This window comes from Oncorhynchus keta, chromosome 21 (assembly GCF_023373465.1).
Source record: "Oncorhynchus keta strain PuntledgeMale-10-30-2019 chromosome 21, Oket_V2, whole genome shotgun sequence".
In the NCBI taxonomy this organism is placed as follows: domain Eukaryota; kingdom Metazoa; phylum Chordata; class Actinopteri; order Salmoniformes; family Salmonidae; genus Oncorhynchus; species Oncorhynchus keta.
The window spans coordinates 47,584,577-47,611,107 of record NC_068441.1 but is presented as its reverse complement, the minus strand read 5'-3'; the positions used below and the strand labels follow the sequence as shown (position 1 = coordinate 47,611,107).

The window sequence follows — 26,531 nt, the reverse complement described above, 5'->3', positions numbered from 1 at the left end:
TACCTCTCAATAAAGACAACGGCCACAAAGGACCGAATTAGATGGAGAAATAAAGACATGAGAGGCTGGGAATATAGTAGCAAAGAGATGTTGTGAGGTTGGAGGAAACCTAACAATAGAGATTGTTATAGGTGGATGAATGAATGAATGAATGAATACTACCGTACCGGTCTTTCACAAAGGGGTTCACTTTGCAGGCGTCTGTGAGGAACCGTACCACATCCACATGGCCTGAGGACAAAGCACAAAATAGGTATCTTAGCCCGGTAACACTTGTTAAGAGGCACACATACATAATTCCTCATGATACACTTCTACTGCATTATAACACTTGCTAGAAGCTGTAATAACAACTCATAAGTATCTATAACATCACTATGAAGCATTATAAGGCATTTTATTTAACCTTTATTTGATCAGGGAATCATACAGAGGAGCCCTGAATTACATAAATGACAGAAAACACAAACTTCAATATAAATACAAAATGCAAACAGAAAGAAAAACACGGGGCACCAGAACATCACATTCATCAGTAATAAGGTCCTCAATCAGCTGTCTGAATGACCCCTAGAGGCACCAGAACATCACATTCATCAGTAATAAGGTCCTCAATCAGCTGTCTGAATGATCCCTAGAGGCACCAGAACATCACATTCATCAGTAATAAGATCCTCAATCAGCTGTCTGAATGACCCCTAGAGGCACCAGAACATCACATTCATCAGTAATAAGATCCTCAATCAGCTGTCTGAATGACCCCTAGAGGCACCAGAACATCACATCTCATCAGTAATAAGGTCCTCATCAGTAATAAGGTCCTCAATCAGCTGTCTGAATGACCCCTAGAGGCACCAGAACATCACATTCATCAGTAATAAGATCCTCAATCAGCTGTCTGAATGACCCCCCTAGAGGCACCAGAACATCACATTCATCAGTAATAAGGTCCTCAATCAGCTGTCTGAATGACCCCTAGAGGCACCAGAACATCACATTCATCAGTAATAAGATCCTCAATCAGCTGTCTGAATGACCCCTAGAGGCACCAGAACATCACATTCATCAGTAATAAGGTCCTCAATCAGCTGTCTGAATGACCCCTAGAGGCACCAGAACATCACATTCATCAGTAATAAGGTCCTCAATCAGCTGTCTGAATGACCCCTAGAATGACCCCTAGCACCAGAACATCACATTCATCAGTAATAAGGTCCTCAATCAGCTGTCTGAATGACCCCTAGAGGCACCAGAACATCACATTCATCAGTAATAAGGTCCTCAATCAGCTGTCTGAATGACCCCTAGAGGCACCAGAACATCACATTCATCAGTAATAAGGTCCTCAATCAGCTGTCTGAATGACCCCTAGAGGCACCAGAACATCACATTCATCAGTAATAAGGTCCTCAATCAGCTGTCTGAATGACCCCTAGAGGCACCAGAACATCACATTCATCAGTAATAAGGTCCTCAATCAGCTGTCTGAATGACCCCTAGAGGCACCAGAACATCACATTCATCAGTAATAAGGTCCTCAATCAGCTGTCTGAATGACCCCTAGAGGCACCAGAACATCACATTCATCAGTAATAAGGTCCTCAATCAGCTGTCTGAATGACCCCTAGAGGCACCAGAACATCACATTCATCAGTAATAAGGTCCTCAATCAGCTGTCTGAATGACCCATCAGTAGAGGACCCCTAGAGGCACCAGAACATCACATTCATCAGTAATAAGGTCCTCAATCAGCTGTCTGAATGACCCCTAGAGGCACCAGAACATCACATTCATCAGTAATAAGGTCCTCAATCAGCTGTCTGAATCAGCTGTCTGAATCCCTAGAGGCACCAGAACATCACATCATCCTAGAGGCACCAGAACATCACATTCATCAGTAATAAGGTCCTCAATCAGCTGTCTGAATGACCCCTAGAGGCACCAGAACATCACATTCATCAGTAATAAGGTCCTCAATCAGCTGTCTGAATGACCCCTAGAGGCACCAGAACATCACATTCATCAGTAATAAGGTCCTCAATCAGCTGTCTGAATGACCCCTAGAGGCACCAGAACATCACATTCATCAGTAATAAGATCCTCAATCAGCTGTCTGAATGACCCCTAGAGGCACCAGAACATCACATTCATCAGTAATAAGATCCTCAATCAGCTGTCTGAATGACCCCTAGAGGCACCAGAACATCACATTCATCAGTAATAAGATCCTCAATCAGCTGTCTGAATGACCCCTAGAGGCACCAGAACATCACATTCATCAGTAATAAGATCCTCAATCAGCTATCTGAATGACCCCAAGAGGCACCAGAACATCACATTCATCAGTAATAAGATCCTCAATCAGCTGTCTGAATTACCCTAGAGGAACCAGAACATCACATTCATCAGTAATAAGGTCCTCAACCAGCTGTCTGAATGACCCCTAGGGGCACCAGAACATCACATTCATCAGTAATAAGGTCCTCAATCAGCTGTCTGAATTACCCAAGAGGCACCAGAACATCACATTCATCAGTAATAAGGTCCTCAATCAGCTGTCTGAATGACCCCTAGAGGCACCAGAACATCACATTCATCAGTAATAAGGTCCTCAATCAGCTGTCTGAATGACCCCTAGAGGCACCAGAACATCACATTCATCAGTAATAAGGTCCTCAATCAGCTGTCTGAATGACCCCTAGAGGCACCAGAACATCACATTCATCAGTAATAAGGTCCTCAATCAGCTGTCTGAATGACCCCTAGAGGCACCAGAACATCACATTCATCAGTAATAAGGTCCTCAATCAGCTGTCTGAATTACCCCTAGAGGCACCAGAACATCACATTCATCAGTAATAAGATCCTCAATCAGCTGTCTGAATGACCCCTAGAGGCACCAGAACATCACATTCATCAGTAATAAGGTCCTCAATCAGCTGTCTGAATGACCCCTAGAGGCACCAGAACATCACATTCATCAGTAATAAGGTCCTCAATCAGCTGTCTGAATTACCCAGGAGGCACCAGAACATCACATTCATCAGTAATAAGGTCCTCAATCAGCTGTCTGAATGACCCTAGAGGCACCAGAACATCACATTCATCAGTAATAAGGTCCTCAATCAGCTGTCTGAATTACCCAGGAGGCACCAGAACATCACATTCATCAGTAATAAGATCCTCAATCAGCTGTCTGAATGACCCCTAGAGGCACCAGAACATCACATTCATCAGTAATAAGGTCCTCAATCAGCTGTCTGAATGACCCCTAGAGGCACCAGAACATCACATTCATCAGTAATAAGATCCTCAATCAGCTGTCTGAATGACCCCTAGAGGCACCAGAACATCACATTCATCAGTAATAAGATCCTCAATCAGCTGTCTGAATGACCCCTAGAGGCACCAGAACATCACATTCATCAGTAATAAGGTCCTCAATCAGCTGTCTGAATGACCCCTAGAGGCACCAGAACATCACATTCATCAGTAATAAGGTCCTCAATCAGCTGTCTGAATGACCCCTAGAGGCACCAGAACATCACATTCATCAGTAATAAGATCCTCAATCAGCTGTCTGAATGACCCCTAGAGGCACCAGAACATCACATTCATTAGTAATAAGATCCTCAATCAGCTGTCTGAATGACCCCTAGAGGCACCAGAACATCACATTCATCAGTAATAAGGTCCTCAATCAGCTGTCTGAATTACCCCAGAGGCACCAGAACATCACATTCATCAGTAATAAGGTCCTCAATCAGCTGTCTGAATTACCCCAGAGGCACCAGAACATCACATTGACGAACATTTTGAAGAGCCAATGCCACCAGTGGAGAGAAACTCACCCTCACCAGCAGCCACGTGTAGCGCAGTCCTAGAGTCATAGTCCTTCAGCTCCATGTCCATCAATGACAGAGCAAACCTCAGAGGATAGGAGACAAGCTATATTCTACATAGTATTCCTCATTTCAAAGAGTTACTGTGAAGGATTAGTAGCTAGGAGAGAGAGTGACATCAATAATTACTGTGAAGGATTCGTAGTTAGGAGAGCGAGTGACATCAATAGTTACTGTGAAGGATTAGTAGTGAGGAGAGAGTGACATCAACAGTAGTGGGGAGAGAGTGACATCAACAGTTACTGTGAAGGATTAGTATTTAGGAGAGAGACATCAAGAGTTACTGTGAAGGACTAGTATTTAGGAGAGAGAGTGACATCAATAGTTACTGTGAAGGATTAGTAGTGAGGAGAGAGTGACATCAAGAGTTACTGTGAAGATTTAGTAGTTAGGAAAGTGACTGTAGCTAGGAGAGCGAGTGACATCAATAGTTACTGTGAAAGATTCGTAGTTAGTAGAGCGAGTGACATCAATAGTTACTGTGAAGGATTAGTAGCGAGACGAGAGAGTGACATCAACAGTTACTGTGAAGGATTAGTAGCGAGACGAGAGAGTGACATCAAGAGTTACTGTGAAGGATTCATAGTTAGGAGAGCGAGTGACATCAATAGTTACCGTGAAGGATTAGTAGCGAGACGAGAGAGTGACATCAATAGTTACTGTGAAGGATTAGTAGCGAGACGAGAGAGTGACATCTACAGCACGTGACTTCGTGGTGAAACTAAGTAAAACATAAACCCTCCTTCTGTAGACTCCTTGATTTGGTATTTTACCTTCTGAGGGCTGACACATCTCCACTGTAGGCTGCAAACATCAGGCTCACCACAGACTTGTTCTACAGATATAGCAGAGATAAATACACCTTAGACTGGGCGGGATACCGGTAGACAACACCGCCCCCATGTCAGTCATAGTGCTCATTATAACAAGAGCAAACTTCAACCTCAATTCATGTTCTAGCAAATATGTTCAATTGTTGGTATGTTTACCTTAACAATTCCACAACAACTACCTAATACACACAAATCTAAGTAAAGGGATGGAATATGAATATGTATATTTATGTGTATATATTAGGTTTCTATCCCTTTACTTAGATTTGTGTGTATTTGGTAGTTGTTGTGGAATTGTTAGATTACTTGTTAGATATTACTGCACTGTCGGAACTAGAAGCACAAGCATTTCGCTACACTCGTAATAACATCTGCTAAAATTGGATTAGATTTTCATAAAACGCTCATAACTCTCAAAAGCCCTTACCCTATCATCCCCGTCCTGCCTTCGAGGATCCTGCTTCTTGACCAAGTGTCTCAGGTTGTCATAGTTGTGGAAGTTAAACGAAGACACCAGCTCCTGCAAGACCAAGACAGAAAAAAGCAGATAGTTTATGGGGAAGCGAAAACACGATACGTGTTGCATGTGGTTAAACGCTATTTAAAATGTATCTATACGAGGACTTCGTAACACATTCAAAAACCTCGGCAAAACACATGACTTCGGAGTACACAAGCATTTCTCCCTCCTGTACATGCAAGTGTTCACTCTGTACAAGTCATTCAGTCATTGTGCCATACATCGTGTGTAAAACGGGTTACCTGGCAGAAGTGTATTCCTCGGACACTGTTTCCAACTCTGTCTAACGGAGGAGACCAACACATCACCCCCATGACGTTAGGAACCACCAACAGAATTGCTCCTGACACCCCAGACTTAGCAGGCAAGCCCACCTGGGAGAGAAGCATACAGGGGCCATACAGGGTATGTTAAAAGTGTCCGTTATATCATCCAACTAAAGAAAAAGGTGGCCTTCATTTGGCAAATAGATGTTTAAAAATGTTTACTCGACTATTAATACAGGGTATTTAAAACAGTTTACTAAATGACTAATACAGATACAGTGTATTCAGGAAGTATTCAGATCCCTTCACTTTTCCCACATTTAGTTACGTTACAGCCTTATTCTAAAATGGATTACATTTTTAAAAAATGTCCTCAATTTACACTCAATACCCCATAATGACAACGCAAAATAAGGTTTTTAGACATTTTTGCAAATGTATTAAAAATAAAAAACAGATACCTTATTTACATAGGTATTCAGAACGTTTTCTATGAGACTAGAATTTGAGATCAGGTGCATCCTGTTTCCATTTATCATCCTTGAGATTCCATTGATCATCCTTAATTGGAGCCCAACTGTGGTAAATTCAATTGATTGGACATGATTTGGAAAGGTACACACCTGTCTATATAAGGTCCCATAGTTGACAGTGCATGTCAGAGCAAAAACCAAGCCATGAGGTTGAAGGAATTGTCCGTAGAGCTCTGAGTCAGGACTGTGTCGAGGCACAGATCAGGATGGTCTGAGAATGCAGCATACATGTTAGACCCCAAGTATGCTGGCAAGAGCAATCCTGTCTGGTGCAGAGTTCAACAAGGACAATGGTGTCATCACTACCATGTCTCGCCACCTTGGCCTGGATCAGGGCAAGGTTCTTGGCAGTCTAGCGAAGTACACTTCCAAGCAAGGGCTTTGGGATGGAGATGCAATATGGCAGTCGTGCCAACATATCTCATCATCCACCTGGAGGAAGGGACTTTGTGGATCTGAGGCTGTTTCCCCTGTTGCCTCCAACATCCTCCAAATCCCACCAACATCAGCCGCCTCAGAGCGCAACTGGTCCTTGTTTGGAAACACACACACCAAAGCACACAACAGGCTGACCAATACAATGGTTGAAAAATTGGTGGCCATCCTCAACAAGGTTGGAAAATGACAGTGAAGATGAGGCCTCAGAGTCTGATGTTCAAGATGTGGACATTGAGGAGGTCCAGGGAGAAGACACGGAAGCCTGAGAAAAAGACAACCAAAGATTTTGTTTCTAGACTATCATTTTACAGATATATGTTGAAAATGTTTTTAGGAGATGCGATGGATCATCTAAATCTGTTGCTCTTGCTGCGGGCGATTCCCTGATCCACCTCTACGCAGACGACACCAGTCTATATACTTTCGGCCCGTCATTGGACACTGTGCTATCTAACCTCCAAACGAGCTTCAATGCCATACAACACTCCTTCCGTGGCCTCCAACTGCTCTTAAACGCTAGTAAAACCAAATGCATGCTTTTCAACCGATCGCTGCCTGCACCCGCATGCCCGACTAGCATCACCACACTGGATCGTTCCGACCTTGAATATGTGGACACCTATAAGTACATAGGTGTCTGGCTAGACTGCAAACTCTCCTTCCAGACCCATATCAAACATCTCCAATCGAAAATCAAATCAAGAGTCGGCTTTCTATTCCGCAACAAAGCCTCCTTCACTCACGCTGCCAAGCTTACCCTAGTAAAACTGACTATCCTACCGATCCTCGACTTCGGCGATGTCATCTACAAAATCGCTTCCAACACTCTACTCAGCAAACTGGATGCAGTTTATCACAGTGCCATCCGTTTTGTCACTAAAGCACCTTATACTACCCACCACTGCGACTTGTATGCTCTAGTCGGCTGGCCCTCGCTACATATTCGTCGCCAGACCCACTGGCTCCAGGTCATCTACAAGGCCATGCTAGGTAAAGCTCCGCCTTATCTCAGTTCACTGGTCACGATGGCTACACCCATCCGTAGCACGCGCTCCAGCAGGTGTATCTCACTAAAGCCTAAAGCCAACACCTCATTCGGCCGCCTTTCGTTCCAGTACTCTGCTGCCTGTGACTGGAACGAATTGCAAAAATCGCTGAAGTTGGAGACTTTTATCTCCCTCACCAACTTCAAACATCAGCTATCTGAGCAGCTAACCGATCGCTGCAGCTGTACATAACCTATTGGTAAATAGCCCACCAATTTTCACCTACCTCATCCCCACAGTTTTTATTTATTTACTTTTCTGCTCTTTTGCACACCAATATCTCTACCTGTACATGATCATTTATCACTCCAGTGTTAATCTGCAATATTGTAATTATTTGCCTACCTCCTCATGCCTTTTGCACACATTGTATATAGACTGCCCATTTTTTCTACTGTGTTATTGACTTGTTAATTGTTTACTCCATGTGTAACTCTGTGTTGTCTGTTCACACTGCTATGCTTTATTTTGGCCAGGTCGCAGTTGCAAATGAGAACTTGTTCTCAACTAGCCATCCTGGTTAAATAAAGGTGAAATAAAAAAAATAAAAAATAAAAAATAATTGGGGATCATTCAATATTCCCTTTGTTGTTCAGTGAAATCATCCCATGTAAAGAATCAAGTAATTTAATTAAAGTTCAATTTGTAACTAAATAGTTTTTAAAACATTTCTATTGGAAGGATTTAATATGTCTACTTATGATAAGATAAAATGATTATGTTTCTGTCTCCATATGATATGGTAAATATATCCAATGCAAAAAAGATCTACATTTAAATGGTATTAATATTTATTTATATTTCTGTTAATTCCCATATATCGCCGTTAATTCCCACGGAAAGTTTCCACCTCTGAATATACCCCAAATTGTGCAACCCTAGTGAATACTTACAGTGGGGCAAAAAAGTATTTAGTCAGCCACCAATTGTGCACGTTCTCCCACTTAAAAAGATCTTTGGAGGGAGTTGAAAGTCCGTGTTGCCCAGCAACATCCCCAAAACATCACTGCTCTAGAGGAGATCTGCATGGAGGAATGGGCCAAAATACCAGTGTGTGAAGACTTAGAGAAAACGTTTGACCTCTGTCATTGCCAACAAAGGGTATATAACAAAGTATTGAGATAAACTTTTGTTATTGACCAAATACTTATTTTCCACCATAATTTGCAAATAAATTCATTAAAAATCCTACAATGTGATTTTCTGGATTTTTTCCCCTCATTTTGTCTGTCATAGTTGAAGTGTACCTATGATGAAAATTACAGGCCTCTCTCATCTTTTTAAGTGGGAGAACTTGCACAATTGGTAGCTGACTAAATACTTTTTTGCCCCACTGTATGTAAACATGATATTTTCGTTTTTTTCTTTGTCATTATGGGATATTATGCGTAGATTGATGAGGGAAAACAAATCTAAAATTTTAGTGTAATGCTGTCACGTAACAAAAAGTGGGAAAAGTGAATAGGTCTGAATACTTTCAAATGCACCGTACATAGGTAGTTGTATACCTTTCCCTACTATATCACTACTATAAGACTACTGTTTAACTACTATATGACTACTGTACAACTACTCTGACTACCATATTACTACTTCATCTATAAGTCTTGTCTCGGTAAAGTCCCGCCTTATCTCAGCTCACTGGTCACCATAGCAGCACCCACCCATAGCACGCGCTCCCAGCAGGTATATTTCACTGGTCACCCCCAAAGCCAATTCCTCTTTGGCCGCCTTTCCTTCCAGTTCTCTGCTGAAAATTACTGGAACAAACTGCAAAAATCACTGAAGCTGGAGAGTCATATCTCCCTCACTAGGCTTTAAGAATCAGCTGTCAGAATAGCTTACTGTTATAATCTCCACTGGCACAGCCAGAAGAGGACTGGCCACCCCTCATAGCCTGGTTCCTCTCTAGGTTTCTAATCTCCACCCGGCACAGTCAGAAGAGGACTGGCCACCCCTCATAGCCTGGTCCCTCTCTAGGTTCCTTCCTAGGTTTTGGCCTTTCTAGGGAGTTTTTCCTAACCACCGTGCTTCTACACCTGCATTGCTTGCTGTTTGGGGTTTTAGGCTGGGTTTCTGTACAGCACTTTTAGATATCAGCTGATGTACGAAGGGCTATATAAATACATTTGATTTGATCATTGCACCTGTACATAGCCTATGTGTAAATAGCCCATCCAACTACCTCATCCCCATGTCATTTTTGTTGTTGTTGCTCCTTTGCACCCCAGTATCTCTACTTGCACATTCATCTTCTGCACATCTATCACTCCAGTGTTTAATTGCTGAATTGTAATTATTTCAAAACTATGGCCTATTTATTGCCTTTTACGTCCCTAAACTTAACTCATTTGCACAAACTTTATATAGACTTTTCTATTGTCTTATTGACTGTATGTTTGTTTATTCCATGTGTAACTCTGTGTTGTTGTTTGTGTCACACTGCTTTGCTTTATCTTGGCCAGGTCGCAGTTGTTAATGAGAACTTCTTCTCAACAGGCCAACCTGGTTAAATAAAAACCTATATGACGACTGTATAACTACTATAAAACTACTGTATAACTACTATGTGACTACTGTTTAACTACTACAGTGGGGAGAAATAACTACTTTAGAACTACTTCATGACTACTACATAACTATTTTAAAACTACTTTGACTACTATACCTCTACTTTATGACTACTATACAACTACTTTATGACTACTATATGACTACTTTATAACTACTATATGACTACTGTATAACTACTATATGACTACTGTATAACTACTATATGACTACTGTATGACTACAGTATGACTACTGTATGACTACAGTATGACTACTGTATAACTACTTTATGACTACTATATAACTACTTTATGACTACTATATAACTACTATAACTACTTTATGACTACTATAACTACTATATAACTACTTCATGACTACTATATAACTACTTTATGACTACTGTATAACTACTTTATGACTACTATATAACTACTTTATGACTACTATATAACTACTATATAACTACTGTATAACTACTTTATGACTACTATATAACTACTTTATGACTACTATATAACTACTATATAACTACTGTATAACTACTTCATGACTACTATATAACTACTTTAAAACTACTTTGACTACAATATAACTACTGTATAACTACTTTGACTACTATATAACTACTTTAAAACTACTTTGACTACTGTATAACTACTATATGACTACTTTATAACTACTATATGACTACAGTATGAGTACTATATAACTACTTTATAACTACTATATGACTACTATATGACTACAGTACGAGTACAATATGACTACTGTATAACTACTATATAACTACTGTATAAATACTATATGACTACAGTATGAGTACTATATGACTACTGTATAACTACTGTATGACTACAGTATGAGTACTATATGAACACTGTATAACTACTGTATGACTACAGTATGACTTACATGGAAGGCCATCTGTCCAGAGAAGTCGTACATGCCGCAAGAGTGCATTAGACTCAGGGTGTTCCTTACAGCCTCGGCACTCAGGATGCGCTCGCCGGTGATTGGGCAGATCCCCCCGTGGGCCAGCGTTGCCGCCATGACACTTCCAGACTCACAAGTCACCTCTATGGAACACAGCTGAAAGGAAATAATTTATTTACTAAAACAACGATATGGAGAGAAACATGTAGGCTCCGTGTTATCCCAGACACATATTAAGCCGAGAACTGAACTAAGAAGTCTATGGAGAATCTTCATTGAAATAACGTTTTTTAGGTCGAGGACTAAGCCTAATTTATGTCTGGGAAACCACTCCAGTGTCTGTGACTCATATGCACTGCAAGTGCTTTATGTTACCGTCCAGTCACAAGTCAGCATAATGACGCATTACCAGAAATAGCAAAACCACATACACTGTCACAGTGTGATAAAGTTTATCCGAGGAAGTGTAGTTTACCTGGAAATAGAAGTCCAGCGCGTCAATCATTTCTGCCCCAGTGGGAAAACACTGCAGATGGAAATCAGTTCCTATCATCAATATTTCATACAGGTACAGAATATCTCAAACATTAATATCACATAACCATCACACAGTGAGGGATCAATGTCTTTCTGGTGCACAAACCTCCTGACCTGAGTAGTAGCTGGAAAGTTATCAGGAGGTGTGTCCCAGAACTACTGTCATTAAAATGTTCCCATCGTCACTGTCCCCCACTGACCTTCTTCTCTTTGAGGTAGTACCCAATTGCAAAATTTCTGTCGCCTGTTTCTTTTTCCGACTGGAACCTGAGACACAGAGAGACAAAGAGAGTCAACAACAACAACATCAATAATATAACAAACAGAGAGAATAACTCTGAAAATGAAGACATGAACTAAAACTCACGTGGCATTGCTGAACCCCACGTACTCTCGACCGGCCATCTTCTTAATGAACTCCATCATCTGAGGACAGAGGATGAGAGATATCGTATAGTAATGTATTGTAATGTAACGTATCATGTGTGCATTGTATAGAACTACGTTTGAATGATACTGAATGATGACACACATTAAGTCTATCTACTTACATAGTCAAACTTCTCTGCCTTATTTGAACCGGGCTGGTGACACACAGAAAGACAGACAGAACAGCCGTGTAAACAACAGGTCACCACATCAAAACCTTTTCAGTAGTCAGCCACAGGGTGGCGATGTTCTACAGGGCTTCAGGACTCAGTAGGCTCAACACACTTTAACAGTATGAATGATCACACATCTTGAAGTCCTAATGTCTACTCCTGAACAAGGTGACAAAAACAAGCAGTTATCACAGTAGACGGTGTCCTAATAAAGACACTGGTTATATGAAGTCTCAGGATACTACAGGTACTCTCTGTAGTAAATCTGCAATATCACCTGTTCCCAAGCAACAGCACCTGGTCTGAAACAGGTGTATCCCTGACCCAGCATTGAGAGGTTAAAGGTGGATTTGGTTCGGAATACATTTTTTAAGGGGGCTACTTTATATAAATTATAGAGCCTAGCCGTGATTGCCCAAGTGACCCCAAATGTCCAGTATTGGGGCATAAATACGATTGTTTGCGTCACAAAGATGCATTACACAGTAATAGTTTTATTTAAGTATATCTATTAGATTAAAGATTCATTCTGAACAGAACAGGCCGAAATCCAGACTTAAACCCTCCTGTTATTCCTTCAGGCTAACTTCCACCTGGAGCCCCCTTTGCCTGGGGCCGCATATGGCTGGGGCCCCTGCTGTCTTTATTGCCGAAATATCTAACTATATATCAGTTAGACAGAGCAGGCGAGTTTATGTACCTTTCTCTCTCTCTGAGATAACACACACGGACCACCTCTCCAAAGTGCTCTGTTAATTGGTTAAACTGATGGTCCCACCGGTCCCAGGGTCCCTCCCCCAGCAGTGTGAGGGTGACAGGAGAGCAGTAAAGCTGGCAGAACCAGGGTCAACACTACTAACTACCCTACTGACTACCTTACTCACTACACTACTGACTACCCTACTCACTACACTACGGACTACCCTACTCACTACACTACGGACTACCCTACTCACTACACTACTGACTACACTACGGACTACCCTACTCACTACACTACTGACTACCCTACTGACTACCCTACTGACTACACTACTGACTACCCTACTCACTACACTACGGACTACCCTACTCACTACACTATGGACTACCCTACTCACTACACTACTGACTACACTACGGACTACCCTACTCACTACACTACTGACTACCCTACTGATTACCCTACTGACTACACTACCGACTACCCTACTCACTACCCTACTCACTACACTACTGACTACCCTACTGACTACCCTACTCACTACACTACTCACTACACTACTGACTACCCTACTCACTACACTACTGACTACCCTACTCACTACACTATGGACTACCCTACTCACTACACTATGGACTACCCTACTCACTACACTACTGACTACCGTACTGATTACCCTACTGACTACCCTACTGACTACACTACCGACTACCCTACTGACTACCCTACCGACTACCCTACTGACTACACTACCGACTACCCTACTGACTACACTACCGACTACCCTACTCACCACACTACTCACTACCCTACTCACTATACTGACTACCCTACTGACTACCCTACTGACTACCCTACTGACTACCCTACTCACTACCCTACTGACTACCCTACTGACTACCCTACTCACTACACTACTGACTACCCTACTCACTAGACTACTGACTACCCTACTGACTACCCTAGTCACTACACTACTCACTACCCTACTGACTACACTACTGACTACCCTACTCACTACACTACTGACTACACTACTGACTACACTACCGACGACCCTACTCACTACACTACTGAACATGTAACTACTATCTACCTCACGTGCAAGATAGGCCGTGCGCGTGTGTGTGTTTAGAGCTGCATGTTTGAACGGGACAAAGCCAAACCTACGTCAGCTTCGGGTCAAAGATTGACAGATGCCCTGGATCTTGGTTTGTTGTGTACATTTGCTCGTCAAACACTGAGTGGATTTAGCAAATAATGACAGTGACAAATATCACTGATGCATCACTGAGAGTGGATGTTTTAAGGGAATATTTAAAGTCAGACAGGATATACTCACACCATGTATAGGGTGGTCTGTAGACTGTCTGTCTAGTTACAGGATATACTCACACCATGTATAGGATGGTCTGTAGACTGTCTGTCTAGTTACAGGATATACTCACACCATGTATAGGGTGGTCTGTCTAGTTACAGGATATACTCACACCATGTATAGGATGGTCTGTAGACTGTCTGTCTAGTTACAGGATATACTCACACCATGTATAGGATGGTCTGTAGACTGTCTGTCTAGTTACAGGATATACTCACACCATGTATAGGGTGGTCTGTAGACTGTCTGTCTAGTTACAGGATATACTCACACCATGTATAGGGGTCTGTAGACTCTGTCTAGTTACAGGATATACTCACACCATGTATAGGGTGGTCTGTCTAGACTATACTCACACCATGTATAGGGTGGTCTGTCTAGTTACAGGATATACTCACACCATGTATAGGGTGGTCTGTCTGTCTAGTTACAGGATATACTCACACCATGTATAGGGTGGTCTGTCTAGACTGTCTGTCTAGTTACAGGATATACTCACACCATGTATAGGGTGGTCTGTCGACTGTCTGTCTAGTTACAGGATATACTCACACCATGTATAGGGTGGTCTGTAGACTGTCTGTCTAGTTACAGGATATACTCACACCATGTATAGGGTGGTCTGTAGACTGTCTGTCTAGTTACAGGATATACTCACACCATGTATAGGGTGGTCTGTAGACTGTCTGTCTAGTTACAGGATATACTCACACCATGTATAGGGTGGTCTGTAGACTGTCTGTCTAGTTACAGGATATACTCACACCATGTATAGGGTGGTCTGTCTAGTTACAGGATATACTCACACCATGTATAGGGTGGTCTGTCGACTGTCTGTCTAGTTACAGGATATACTCACACCATGTATAGGATGGTCTGTAGACTGTCTGTCTAGTTACAGGATATACTCACACCATGTATAGGGTGGTCTGTCTAGACTTACACTCACACCATGTCTGTCTAGTTACAGGATATACTCACACCATGTATAGGATGGTCTGTAGACTGTCTGTCTAGTTACAGGATATACTCACACCATGTATAGGGTGGTCTGTCGACTGTCTGTCTAGTTACAGGATATACTCACACCATGTATAGGGTGGTCTGTAGACTGTATGTCTAGTTACAGGATACACTCACACCATGTATAGGGTGGTCTGTAGACTGTCTGTCTAGTTACCTTGATAAGAGAGCTAATCACAATGGCTCCAGCATTCACCATGGGGTTGTGGGGTTTATCTAGGCACACAAAACACAAGTTATTATCAGAGTTAAAACAGAATACAGTAAGGTCACAGAAGTAGAATGATGCTTTACTATTTGGAGACTAAGTCTTTCTTCGAGAGCTGACATCACATCCACTTGGTAGAAAGTAGTAGATCCTATCAACCTGAACTCATGTGGTCTTAACTTGTACTGAAATCAAATCATATTTGTCCAGCAAACTAACAAAACACCCACAAGACAGTAATGTACAGCAACAGGAGCACGGGTTCCCTTACCCACCTTCCTCATCCAGGTAGAGCTTGTTGAATTTCAGTCCGCTGGGCTCCATCCCCACATAGCGGTGTACCTTCTCTGTCCCAGCCTCGTGGATGGCCACAGCATACTCCAGTGGCTTCACACACGACTGGAGACAGAAGGGCTGCTTAGTGTCCCCTACTGAGTGTCTGGGGGGAGAGGAGGGAGAGACAGAGGACCAGAGAAACAGGACCAGAGAAACAGAGGAAGAAAGAAAGAGAGAGAGGACCAGAGAAAGAAAGAGAGAGAGGACCAGAGAAAGAAAGAGAGAGAGGACCAGAGAAACAGGACCAGAGAAACAGAGGAAGAAAGAAAGAGAGAGAGGACCAGAGGAAGAAAGAGAGAGAGGACCAGAGGAAGAAAGAGAGAGAGGACCAGATGAAGAAAGAGAGAGAGGACCAGATGAAGAAAGAGAGAGAGGACCAGATGAAGAAAGAGAGAGAGGACCAGATGAAGAAAGAGAGAGGACCAGAGGAAGAAAGAGAGAGAGGACCAGAGGAAGAAAGAGAGAGGGGACCAGAGGAAGAAAGAGAGAGGGGACCAGAGGAAGAAAGAGAGAGAGGACCAGAGGAAGAAAGAGAGAGAGGACCAGAGGAAGAAAGAGAGAGAGGACCAGAGGAAGAAAGAGAGAGAGGAACAGAGGAAGAAAGAGAGAGAGAACCAGATGAAGAAAGAGAGAGAGGACCAGATGAAGAAAGAGAGAGAGGACCAGATGAAGAAAGAGAGAGAGGACCAGAGGAAAAAGGAGAGAAAGGACCAGAGGAAGAAAGAGAGAGGACCAGAGGAAGAAAGAGAGGACCAGATGAAGAAAGAGAGAGCGAGCCAGAGGGAGAAAGAGAGAGAGGACCAGAGGAAGAAAGAGAGAGAGGACCAGAGGAAGAAAGAGTGAGAGGACCAGAGGAAGAAAGAGAGAGATGACCAGAGGAAGAAAGAGAGAGATGACCAGAGGGAGAAAGAGAGAGAGGACCAGAGGAAGAAAGAGAGAGAGGACCAGAGGAAGAAAGAGAGAGAGGACAAGAGGAAGAAAGAGAGAGAGGACCAGAGGAAGAAAGAGAGAGAGGACCAGAGGAAGAAAGAGAGAGAGGACCAGAGGAAGAAAGAGAGAAAGGACCAAGGAAGAAAGAGAGAGAGGACCAGAGGAAGAAAGAGAGAGAGGACCAGAGGAAGAAAGAGAGAGAGGACCAGGGGAAGAAAGAGAGAGAGGACCAGGGGAAGAAAGAGAGAGAGGACCAGAGGAAGAAAGAGAGAGAGGACCAGAGGAAGAAAGAGAGAGAGGACCAGAGGAAGAAAGAGAGAGAGGACCAGAGGAAGAAAGAGAGAGGACCAGAGGAAGAAAGAGAGAGGACCAGAGGAAGAAAGAGAGAGGACCAGAGGAAGAAAGAGAGAGGACCAGAGGAAGAAAGAGAGAGAGGACCAGAGGAAGAAAGAGAGAGAGGACCAGATGAAGAAAGAGAGAGAGGACCAGAGGAAAAAAGAGAGAGGACCAGATGAAAAGGTGTCAGTAGTATGAGTCACAATTTCGCATTCAGTTATCAATCATCCAGATATATAGATACACAGGGAGGTTGTACCCACCTCTGTCCGTCCACTGTACACAGGGAGGTTGTACCTACCTCTGTCCATCCACTGTACACAGGGACACACCCCAGAGATCAGGACTGAACTTGGCCAGGTGAGGAATGTAGACTGCTACCTGTAACCAGGAAGTACAGACCATCAGAACTACCAGAACCATATCACATGTAGATAATACTCCACACGTCAAATGTTTTGTTTGAGTACATGCCATAGAACAACAGACTAGAGGTCGACCAATTAATCAGGATTGGCCGATAACTTGAAATCAGCCCTAATTTTTCATAACAATCGGTAATCGGCATTTTAGACACCGATCGTGGCCAATTACATTGCACTCCACGAGGAGACTGCGTGGCAGGCTGACAACCTGTTATGCGAGTGCAGCAAGGAGCCAAGGTAAGGTGCTAGCTAGCATTTAACGTATCTTATAAAAAACAATCAATCTTAACGTAATCACTAGTTAACTACACATGGTTGATGATATTACTAGTTTATCTAATTTGTCCTGTGTTGCATATACAGTAATCGATGCGATGTCTGTTAATTTATCATTGAATCATAGCCTACTTCGCCAAACGGTTATTGAACAAGGTTATTTAACAAGCGTATTCGCGTAAAAGCACTGTTGTTGCACCAATGCGTACCTAACCATAAACATCAACGCCTTTCTTAAAATCAATACACAAGTATATATTGTTAGACCTGCATATTTAGTTAATATTGCCTTCTAACATGAATTTCTTTTAACTAGGGTAATTGTGTCACTTCTCTTGCGTTCTGTGCAAGCAGAGTCAGGGTATATGCAGCAGTTTGGGCCGCCTGGCTCATTGCCAACTGTGTGAAGACCAACTTCACCAAACAGGGGATGATTTAACAAAAGCACATTAGCGAAAAAAGCACAATCGTTGCAGGAATGTACCTAACCATAAACATCAATGCCTTTCTTAAAATCAAAACACAGAAGTATATTTGTTTGAACTTGCATATTGAGTTAAAGAAATCCAGGTTAGCAGGCAATATTAACCAGGTGAAATTGTGTCACTTCTTTTGTGTTCATTACACGCAGAGTCAGGTGCTTCTACACCTGCATTGCTTGCTGTTTGGGGTTTTAGGCTGGGTTTCTGTACAGCACTTTGAGATATCAGCTGATGTACGAAGGGCTTTATAAATACATTTGATTTGATTTGATATATGCAACAGTTTGGGCCGCCTGGCTCGTTGCAAACTAATTTGCCAGAATTTTACGTAATTATGGCATAACATTGAAGGTTGTGCAATGTAACAGGAATATGTAGACTGATGGATGCCACCCGTTAGATAACATACAGAACGGTTCCATATTTCACTGAAAGAATAAACACTTTATTTTCGAAATGATAGTTTCCGGATTCTACCATACTAATGACCTAAGGCTCGTATTTCTGTGTGTTATTATGTTATAATGAAGTCTATGATTTGATAGAGCAGTCTGACTGAGCGATGGTAGGCAGCAGCAGGCTCGTAAGCATTCATTCAAACAGCACTTTTTTGCGTTTGCCAGCAGCTGTTTATGACTTCAAGCCTATCAACTCCCGAGATTAGGCTCATGTAACCTAGCTAGTTAGCGGGGTGCGCACTAATAGCGTTTCAATCGGTGACGTTACTCGCTCTGAGACCTTGAAGTAGTTGTTCCCCTTGCTCTGCAAGGGCCGCGGCTTTTGTGGAGCGATGGGTAATGATGCTTCGAGGGTGGCTGTTGTCGATGTGTTCCTGGTTCGAGCCCAGGTAGGGGCGAGGAGAGGGACGGAAGCTATACTGTTACACTGGCAATACTAAAGTGCCTATAAGAACATCTAATAGTCAAAGGTATATGCAATACAAATGGTATAGAGATAAATAGTCCTATAATTCCTATAATAACTACAACCTAAAACTTCTTACCTGGGAACATTGAAGAGTCATGTTAAAAGGAACCACCAGCTTTCATATGTTCTCATGTTCTGAGCAAGGAACTTAAACGTTAGCTTTCTTACATAGCACATATTGCACTTTTACTTTCTTCTCCAACACTTTGTTTTTGCATTATTTAAACCAAATTGAACATGTTTCATTATTTATTTGAGGCTAAATTGATTTTGATGTATTATATAAAGTTAAAATAAAAGTGTTCATTCAGCATTGTTGTAATTGTCATTATTACAAATAAATACATTACAAAAAAATACAAAAATCGTCCGATTAATCGGTATCGGCTTTTTTTGGTCCTCCAATAATTGGAGGTATTGGTATAGGCGTTGAAAAATCATAATTAGTCAACCTCAACAACAGACACATGTTAACGGAAAGCATATCAGAGTAAAAGACAGAGTAAGAGGACAGATGACAAAAAAGAGAGATAGTGAGAGACAGATGGAGAAGAGTGACACATGAAAAGTGGAAACAAATCTACTTACATGTCCGTTGTGGTTTTTCTGAACGGTGTTGTAGATTTGATCTATTTTTGAAACGAACGATTCAAACTCAGGGATGATGAACTTCTTTCTGAAGGCCTGGATCAGAAGCACTATGTTCCCGCCTACACACCTGAGGGTTGGTACAACAAACAATACAATATTAGATCATCAATACAGAAACCCGGTCATTGAACAAGTTCTAGAGCATTCTAGAAAACTAGTTCTGTGAATGAGATGAACTTTTCCCCAGATGTTTGCTTTGAAGTGGTGACACTCCCGGAGGCGCAGTGGATGGACTGCTGTATTATGACGTCTGACTTTCTTCTCTGTTGTTGTTTGCCTGCTAGACTTGGTGCTGATAAGTGGTTTGAATTGTTGTGGAAATTAGGGTTCAGCGGAGCTGTGTGAGAATGTAAACTCCATTCTTTGTGACACACATGGATAATGATACTCCTTATGTATCCTATTAACAGCCTGACACATGTTTTAAAATATGTTTTACTGTCACATACACCGGATAGGTGCAGTGAAATGTGTTGTTTTACAGGGTCAGCCATAGCACTGCGCCCCAAGAGCAAATAAGGGTTAAGTGCTTTGCTCAAGGGCACATTGACAGATTGTCAGCTCGGGTATTTGAACCAGCAACCTTTTAGTTTCTAGCCCAACGCTCTAACTGCTAGGCTACCTGCCGCTCGATGCTCTCTATATTATTTCCTACCCCAACCTATGTTGCACTTGAAAACAAACACACATGATTAGCCTATAACTTTACTTAACCTCCATTTACAGGGGCAAGAAGAAGTATGTGAACCCTTTGGAATGACCTGGATTTCTGCATAAATTGGTCATAAAATGTGATGTGATCTTCATCTAAGTCACAACAACAGACAAACACAGTCTGCTTAAACTAATAACACACAGAAATGATATGTTTTTCATGTCTTTATTGAACACACCGTGTAAAGATCACAGTGCAGGGTGGGAAAAGTATGTGAACCCTTGGATTTAATAACTGGTTGACCTTCCTTTGACAGCAATAACCTCAACCAAACATTTACTGTTGATGCGGATCAGACCTGTACAACAGTCAGGAGGAATTTGGGGGCTTTCCTCTTTACAAAACTGTTTCAGTTCAGAAATATTATTGGGATGTCTGGTGTGAACTGCTCTCTTGAGGTCATGCCACAGCATCTCAATTGGGTTGTCAAGACTCTGACTGGGCCACTCTGACTGGGCCACAAGGTGTATTTTCTTCTGTTGAAGCCATTCTGTTGTTGATTTACTTCTGTGTTTTGGGTCGTTGTCCTGTTGCGTCACCCAACTTCTGTTGAGCTTCAATTGCCGGACAGAAAGCCTTACATTCTCCTGCAAAATGTCTTGATACACTTGGGAATTCATTTCTCTGTCGATGATAGCAAGCTGTCCAGGCCCTGAGGCAGCAAAGCAGCCCCAAACCATGATGCTCCCTGCATCCTACTTCACAGTTGTGATGAGGTTTTGATGTTGGTATGCTGTGCCTTTTTGTCTCCACACATAGTGTTGTATGTTCCTTCCAAACAACTCAACTTTAGTTTAATCTGTCCACATAATATTTTGCCTGTAGCGCTATGAAAGGGACAATAGTGGCTTCTTCCGTGGTGCCCTCCCATGAACCCCATTCTTGTTCAGTGTTTTACACAAGTAGACCCGTCAACAGAGATGTTAACATGTTCCAGAGATTTCTGTATGTCTTTAGCTGACACTCTAGGATTCTTCTTAACCTCATTGAGCATTCTGCGCTGTGCTCTTGCAGTCATCTTTGCAGGACAGCCACTCCTAGAGAGAGTAGCAACAGTGCTGAACTTTCTCCAATTATAGACATTTTGTCTTACAGTGGACGGATGAACATCAAGGCTTTTAGAGATACTTTTGTAACCCTTTCCAGCTTTATGCAAATCAAGGTCTTTTGAGATCTCTTTTGTTTGAGGCATCGTTCACATCAGCCAATGCTTCTTGTGAATAGCAAACTCTGTAGCAAATAGCACATTTTCTGAGTGTTTTTTATAGGGCAGGGCAGCTCTAACCAACATCTCCAATCTCATCTCATTGATTGGACTCCAGGTTAGTTGACTCCTGACTCCAATTGGCTAATGACTTCTCCAAAAGCCTAGGGGTTCACATACTTTTCCCAACCTACACTGTGAATGTTTAAATTCTGTATTCAACACGGACAAGAAAAATACAATAATTTGTGTGTTATTAGTTTAAGCACACGGTTTTTGTCTATTGTTGTGATTTGGATGAAGATCAGATCAAATTTGATGATCAATTTATGCAGAAATCCAGGTAATTCCAAAGGGTTCACATACGTTTTCTTACCACTGTATGTGTACACTCAGAAAAAATGTGCTATCTAGAACTAAAATGGTTATTTGGTTGTCCCCATAGGAGAACCCTTTGAAGAACCCTTTTTGGTTCAAGTTAGAACCCTTTTGAGTTCCATGAATAACCCTTTCCACTGAGGGTTCTACCTGGAACCAAAAATGGTTCTACCTGGAACCAAAAAGGGTTCTACCTGGAACCAAAAAGCTTTCTCCTATGGGGACAGACAAAGAACCTTTTTGGAACCCTTTTATCTAAGAGTGTCGACGACCTGGCAGATATAAGGAACACTGGTTTTCCCCACGAGATCAAGATGCCTGGACTGTCAAAGTCCACTCTAGATGTGAATCATTCACTCTTTAACTGAATTGTAATGAAAGGACATGCATTGCCATAGCTGAAACACAAAGATGTCACAGGTCAACTGATTAAGGGTTACATTTAATTCCAATCAAAATGTACTTTTTGTTTGTTTGTTTGTGTTTGTGTGTTTGTTTGTTTGTGTTTTGTGTGTGTGTGTGTGTGTGTGTGTGTGTGTGTGTGTGTGTGTGTGTGTGTGTGTGTGTGTGTGTGTGTGTGACCAAGGACCAAGGACCAAGGACCAAGGACCAAGGCAGCTGGCACCTGTAAAACGGAGTCGTACTCTGCTCTTTAGCCCACACAAGACTACCCGTATCCACCCTCAGCCCACGGTCCCACGGTCCCACGGCCCACTGCCCCTCGGTCCACTGCCCCTCGGTCCACTGCCCCTCGGTCCACTGCCCCTCGGCCCACGGTCCCTCGGCCCACGGTCCCTCGGCCCCTCAGCACACGGCCCCTCAGCACACGGCCCCTCAGCACACGGCCCCTCAGCACACGGCCCCTCAGCACACGGCCCCTCAGCACACGGTCCCTCAGCCCTCAGTGGACTGAGAGCACATATACTTTTGCCTCTTAAAATGACTTGAAGAGTAAATGCCAGAGAGAGGAGCCATGTGTGTTTGAGTGAGTGAGTGAGTGAGTGAGTGAGTGAGTGAGTGAGTGAGTGAGTGAGTGAGTGAGTGAGTGAGTGAGTGAGTGAGTGAGCGAGTGAGCGAGTGAGCGAGTGAGCGAGTGAGTGAGTGAGTGAGTGAGTATTTGTTGTGAGGTCTGGGGTCCGCTCGCCAACCAAGAATTCACAAAATGGGAAAACACCAAATTGAGACTCTGAATGCAGAATTCTGCAAAAAATATCCTCAATGTACAATGTAAAACACCAAATAATACATGCGAAGAGCCGTTCAAGTCTACAACCACCTAAAAGGAAGCAATTTGCAAACCTTCCATAACAAAGCCATCAACTACAGAGAGATGAACCTGGAGAAGAGTCCCCTAAGCAAGCTGGTCCTGGGGCTCTGTTCACAAAGACAAACAGACCCCACAGAGCAGCAGGACAGCAACACAATTCGACCCAATCAAATCATGAGAAAACAGAAAGATAATTATTTCCAATGTGTCAAGTAATTAACAAAAAAAAACAGAGCAAACTAGAATGCCATTTGGCCCTAAACAGAGAGTACACAGCAGCAGAATAAGGAAAGCTTAGACTATATACAGACTCAGTGAGCATAGCCTTGCTATTGAGAAATGCCACCGTAGTCAAACCTGGCTTTCAAGAGAAGACAGGCTATGTGCTCACTGCCCACAACATGAGGTGGAAACTGAGCTGCACTTTCTAAACTCCTGTCAAACTTATGACCATACACATATTTCCCTCAGATTACGCAGACCCACAAAGAATTCTAAAACAAACCCACATTTGATAAACTCCAATATCTACTGGGTGAAATACCACAGTGTGCCATCAGAGCAGCAAGATTTGTGACCTGTTGCCACAAAAAAAGGGCAACCAGTGAAGAACAAACACCATTGTAAATACAACCCATATCTATGCTTATTTTCACTTTCCCCTTCCCAACTATTTGCACATCGTTACAACACTGTATATAGACATACAATGACATTTGAAATATCTTTATTCTTTTGGAACTTCTGTGATGTTTACTGGTAGAGAGAGAGAGAGGAGCCATGTGTGTTTGAGTGAGTGAGTGAGTGAGTGAGTGAGTGAGTGAGTGAGTGAGTGAGTGAGTGAGTGAGTGAGTGAGTGAGTGAGTGAGTGAGTGAGTGAGTGAGTGAGTGAGTGAGTGAGTGAGTAAGCCTACAACAAACTCTGGGTTAATAATGTGGAATGCTGAAGGGGTCAGGGTATTAATAGACTCACTCTACCATGGCACCTAGCAGTAAGAGGAGATGGAAATGTGATGACTGTGTGACAGAGGCAAAGAGGGCTAGAGAGGGGTAGAGAGGTGGATAGGGGTGTAGAGGGGCAGAGAGGGGTGTAGAGGGGTAGAGAGAGGTGGAGAGGGGTAGAGAGAGGTGGAGAGGGGTAGAGAGAGGTGGAGAGGGGTAGAGGGGTAGAGAGGGGTAGAGAGGTAGAGAGAGGTAAGGAGAGGTGAACAGGGGTAGAGCTGTAGAGAGGGGTGTAGAAGGGTAGAGAGGTGGAGAGGGGTAGAGAGGTAGAGAGGTGGAGAGGGGTAGAGAGAGGTGGAGGGGTAGAGAGAGGTGGAGGGGTAGAGGGGTAGAGAGGTGGAGGGGTAGAGAGGTGGAGAGGGGTAGAGGGGTAGAGAGGTGAAGAGGAGTAGAGAGGTAGAGGGGTAGAGAGGTGGAGAGGGGTGTAGAGGGGTGTAGAGAGGTAGAGGGGTAGAGAGGTGGAGAGGGGTGTAGAGGGGTGTAGAGAGGTAGAGGGGTAGAGAGGTGGAGGGGTAGAGAGAGGTGGAGAGGGGTAGAGGGGTAGAGAGGTGGAGAGGGTTGTAGAGGGGTGTAGAGGGGTAGAGAGGGGTAGAGAGGTAGATAGAGGTAAGGAGAGGTGAACAGGGGTAGAGCTGTAGAGAGGGGTGTAGAAGGGTAGAGAGGTGGAGAGGGGTAGAGAGGTAGAGAGGGGTAGAGAGAGGTGGAGGGGTAGAGAGAGGTGGAGGGGTAGAGAGACGTGGAGAGAGGTGGAGGGGTAGAGAGAGGTGGAGGGGTAGAGAGGGGTAGAGAGAGGTAGAGAGGTAGAGAGAGGTAAGGAGAGGTGAACAGGGGTAGAGCTGTAGAGAGGGGTGTAGAAGGGTAGAGAGGTGGAGAGGGGTAGAGAGGTAGAGAGGTAGAGAGGTGGAGAGGGGTAGAGAGAGGTGGAGGGGTAGAGAGAGGTGGAGGGGTAGAGAGAGGTGGAGAGAGGTGGAGGGGTAGAGAGAGGTGGAGGGGTAGAGAGGGGTAGAGAGAGGTGGAGGGGTAGAGAGAGGTAGAGAGAGGTGGAGGGGTAGAGCGGTAGAGAGGTGTAAAAAGAGATAGAAGGGGCGAAAGAGGTAGAAGGGGGTGGAGAGGAGTAGAAGGGGGTGGAGAGAGGTGGAGACAGGTAGAGGTGGCTCTAGAAGCAGGTCCCAAATCCCCCCCCACCCTTGGACCTACCCTCGGTTTATGCAGACCAGCTGATAAGCAATATGGTGGAAGCTCCAACAATGCACTGCTTGTACCTATCCAGACCCTTCAGATCTGCAAACATGGAGGGGTTAGGGACAAGAGGGAGGGGTATGGAGCAATGTGGGAACGTCTAAATCCAACAAGGAGACAAGCTGGGCGACTCACTTGCGGAAGAGTTCCCGGTCCATCATGACGTCATGACAGGATTCCGATACGGAGCGTTGCAGCTTGTCCATACAGTCCTTCAGTCGCGGGTCGGATACAATAAGACCAGTCCTCTTGAGGGCCTAATCAAATCAAATCAAACGTTATTTAAAGTGCATTTAAAGTCACAAGACATGTTACAGTAAAAAACAATACAATGAAGCGGTTCAAGTAAACAAAAGACGATAAAATAGATGAATAAATTAACAACACAAAGATTTGGTTGGGGAGAAAGGAATGATGTCAGCGAAGCCATACTGCAAAGCTATACTGCAGTTTAATTTACAGTGTTCTGTAAATCATTCTGCCTGGTCATGTCGAGTCCACATCTCACACAGTTATTTATACTGTTATGCGAGGAACTTGGATGTGAACTAAATTTATATGAACTAACTTTAACTCATCTTGAGGCCCACTGACATACACAAATCTTGTTGCAAGTTGAGTAACTGATACGCCTCTTTGTCCAAGCTGGACTGAAGCTGGTTTGGGAATGCTTTGAGTCACTTGTTGCACGTTGAGTAACTGATACCCTTCTTTGTCCAAGCTGGACTGAAGCTGGTTTGGGAATGCTTTGAGTCACTTGTTGCAAGTTGATTAACTGATACCCTTCTTTGTCCAAGCTGGACTGAAGCTGGTTTGGGAATGCTTTGAGTCACTTGTTGTAAGTGTTTTGATTGAAACAGTGCAGTAGTGCTGGTGCAATATAAA

General features: G+C 43.2%; 1 protein-coding gene and 2 long non-coding RNA genes across 9 annotated transcripts in view; 2 read left to right on the top strand and 1 right to left on the bottom strand.

The window, feature by feature from the left end:
- LOC118400628 (glutaminase kidney isoform, mitochondrial-like) overlaps positions 1-26,531 on the bottom strand; it is a 31,822-nt gene that overhangs the window by 442 nt on the left and 4,849 nt on the right. For 3 of the 4 annotated variants that reach the window (XM_052474062.1, XM_052474061.1, XM_052474063.1), the window contains 15 exons: positions 25,782-25,903; positions 19,779-19,908; positions 17,382-17,461; positions 15,754-15,917; positions 15,428-15,486; positions 12,116-12,148; positions 11,932-11,990; positions 11,765-11,831; positions 11,503-11,553; positions 11,007-11,183; positions 5,498-5,629; positions 5,163-5,255; positions 4,676-4,737; positions 3,852-3,928; positions 168-231 (listed from right to left, as the gene is read on the bottom strand). In XM_052474062.1, coding sequence (XP_052330022.1) covers positions 168-231; positions 3,852-3,928; positions 4,676-4,737; positions 5,163-5,255; positions 5,498-5,629; positions 11,007-11,183; positions 11,503-11,553; positions 11,765-11,831; positions 11,932-11,990; positions 12,116-12,148; positions 15,428-15,486; positions 15,754-15,917; positions 17,382-17,461; positions 19,779-19,908; positions 25,782-25,852 — 1,319 coding nt within the window. In that variant the 5' untranslated portion in view covers positions 25,853-25,903. Of the gene's footprint in view, positions 1-167; positions 232-3,851; positions 3,949-4,675; positions 4,738-5,162; positions 5,256-5,497; positions 5,630-11,006; positions 11,184-11,502; positions 11,554-11,764; positions 11,832-11,931; positions 11,991-12,115; positions 12,149-15,427; positions 15,487-15,753; positions 15,918-17,381; positions 17,462-19,778; positions 19,909-25,781; positions 25,904-26,531 lie in introns of those variants that run through there. The other variant, XR_008074658.1, reaches the window with a different exon arrangement.
- Positions 514-3,558, top strand: LOC127910397 (uncharacterized). The gene is made up of 3 exons (XR_008074663.1): positions 514-607; positions 2,928-2,991; positions 3,437-3,558. It is a non-coding gene; the product is annotated as an uncharacterized LOC127910397 (long non-coding RNA).
- Positions 1,014-2,689, top strand: LOC127910396 (uncharacterized). Of its 4 annotated transcripts, XR_008074662.1 has the most exons (4): positions 1,536-1,661; positions 1,741-1,804; positions 1,906-2,033; positions 2,544-2,689. It is a non-coding gene; the product is annotated as an uncharacterized LOC127910396 (long non-coding RNA). The 4 variants fall into 4 exon arrangements; XR_008074660.1 differs by lacking the exons at positions 1,536-1,661; positions 1,741-1,804 and adding an exon at positions 1,014-1,140; XR_008074659.1 differs by lacking the exon at positions 1,741-1,804 and having other exon boundaries at positions 1,535-1,661.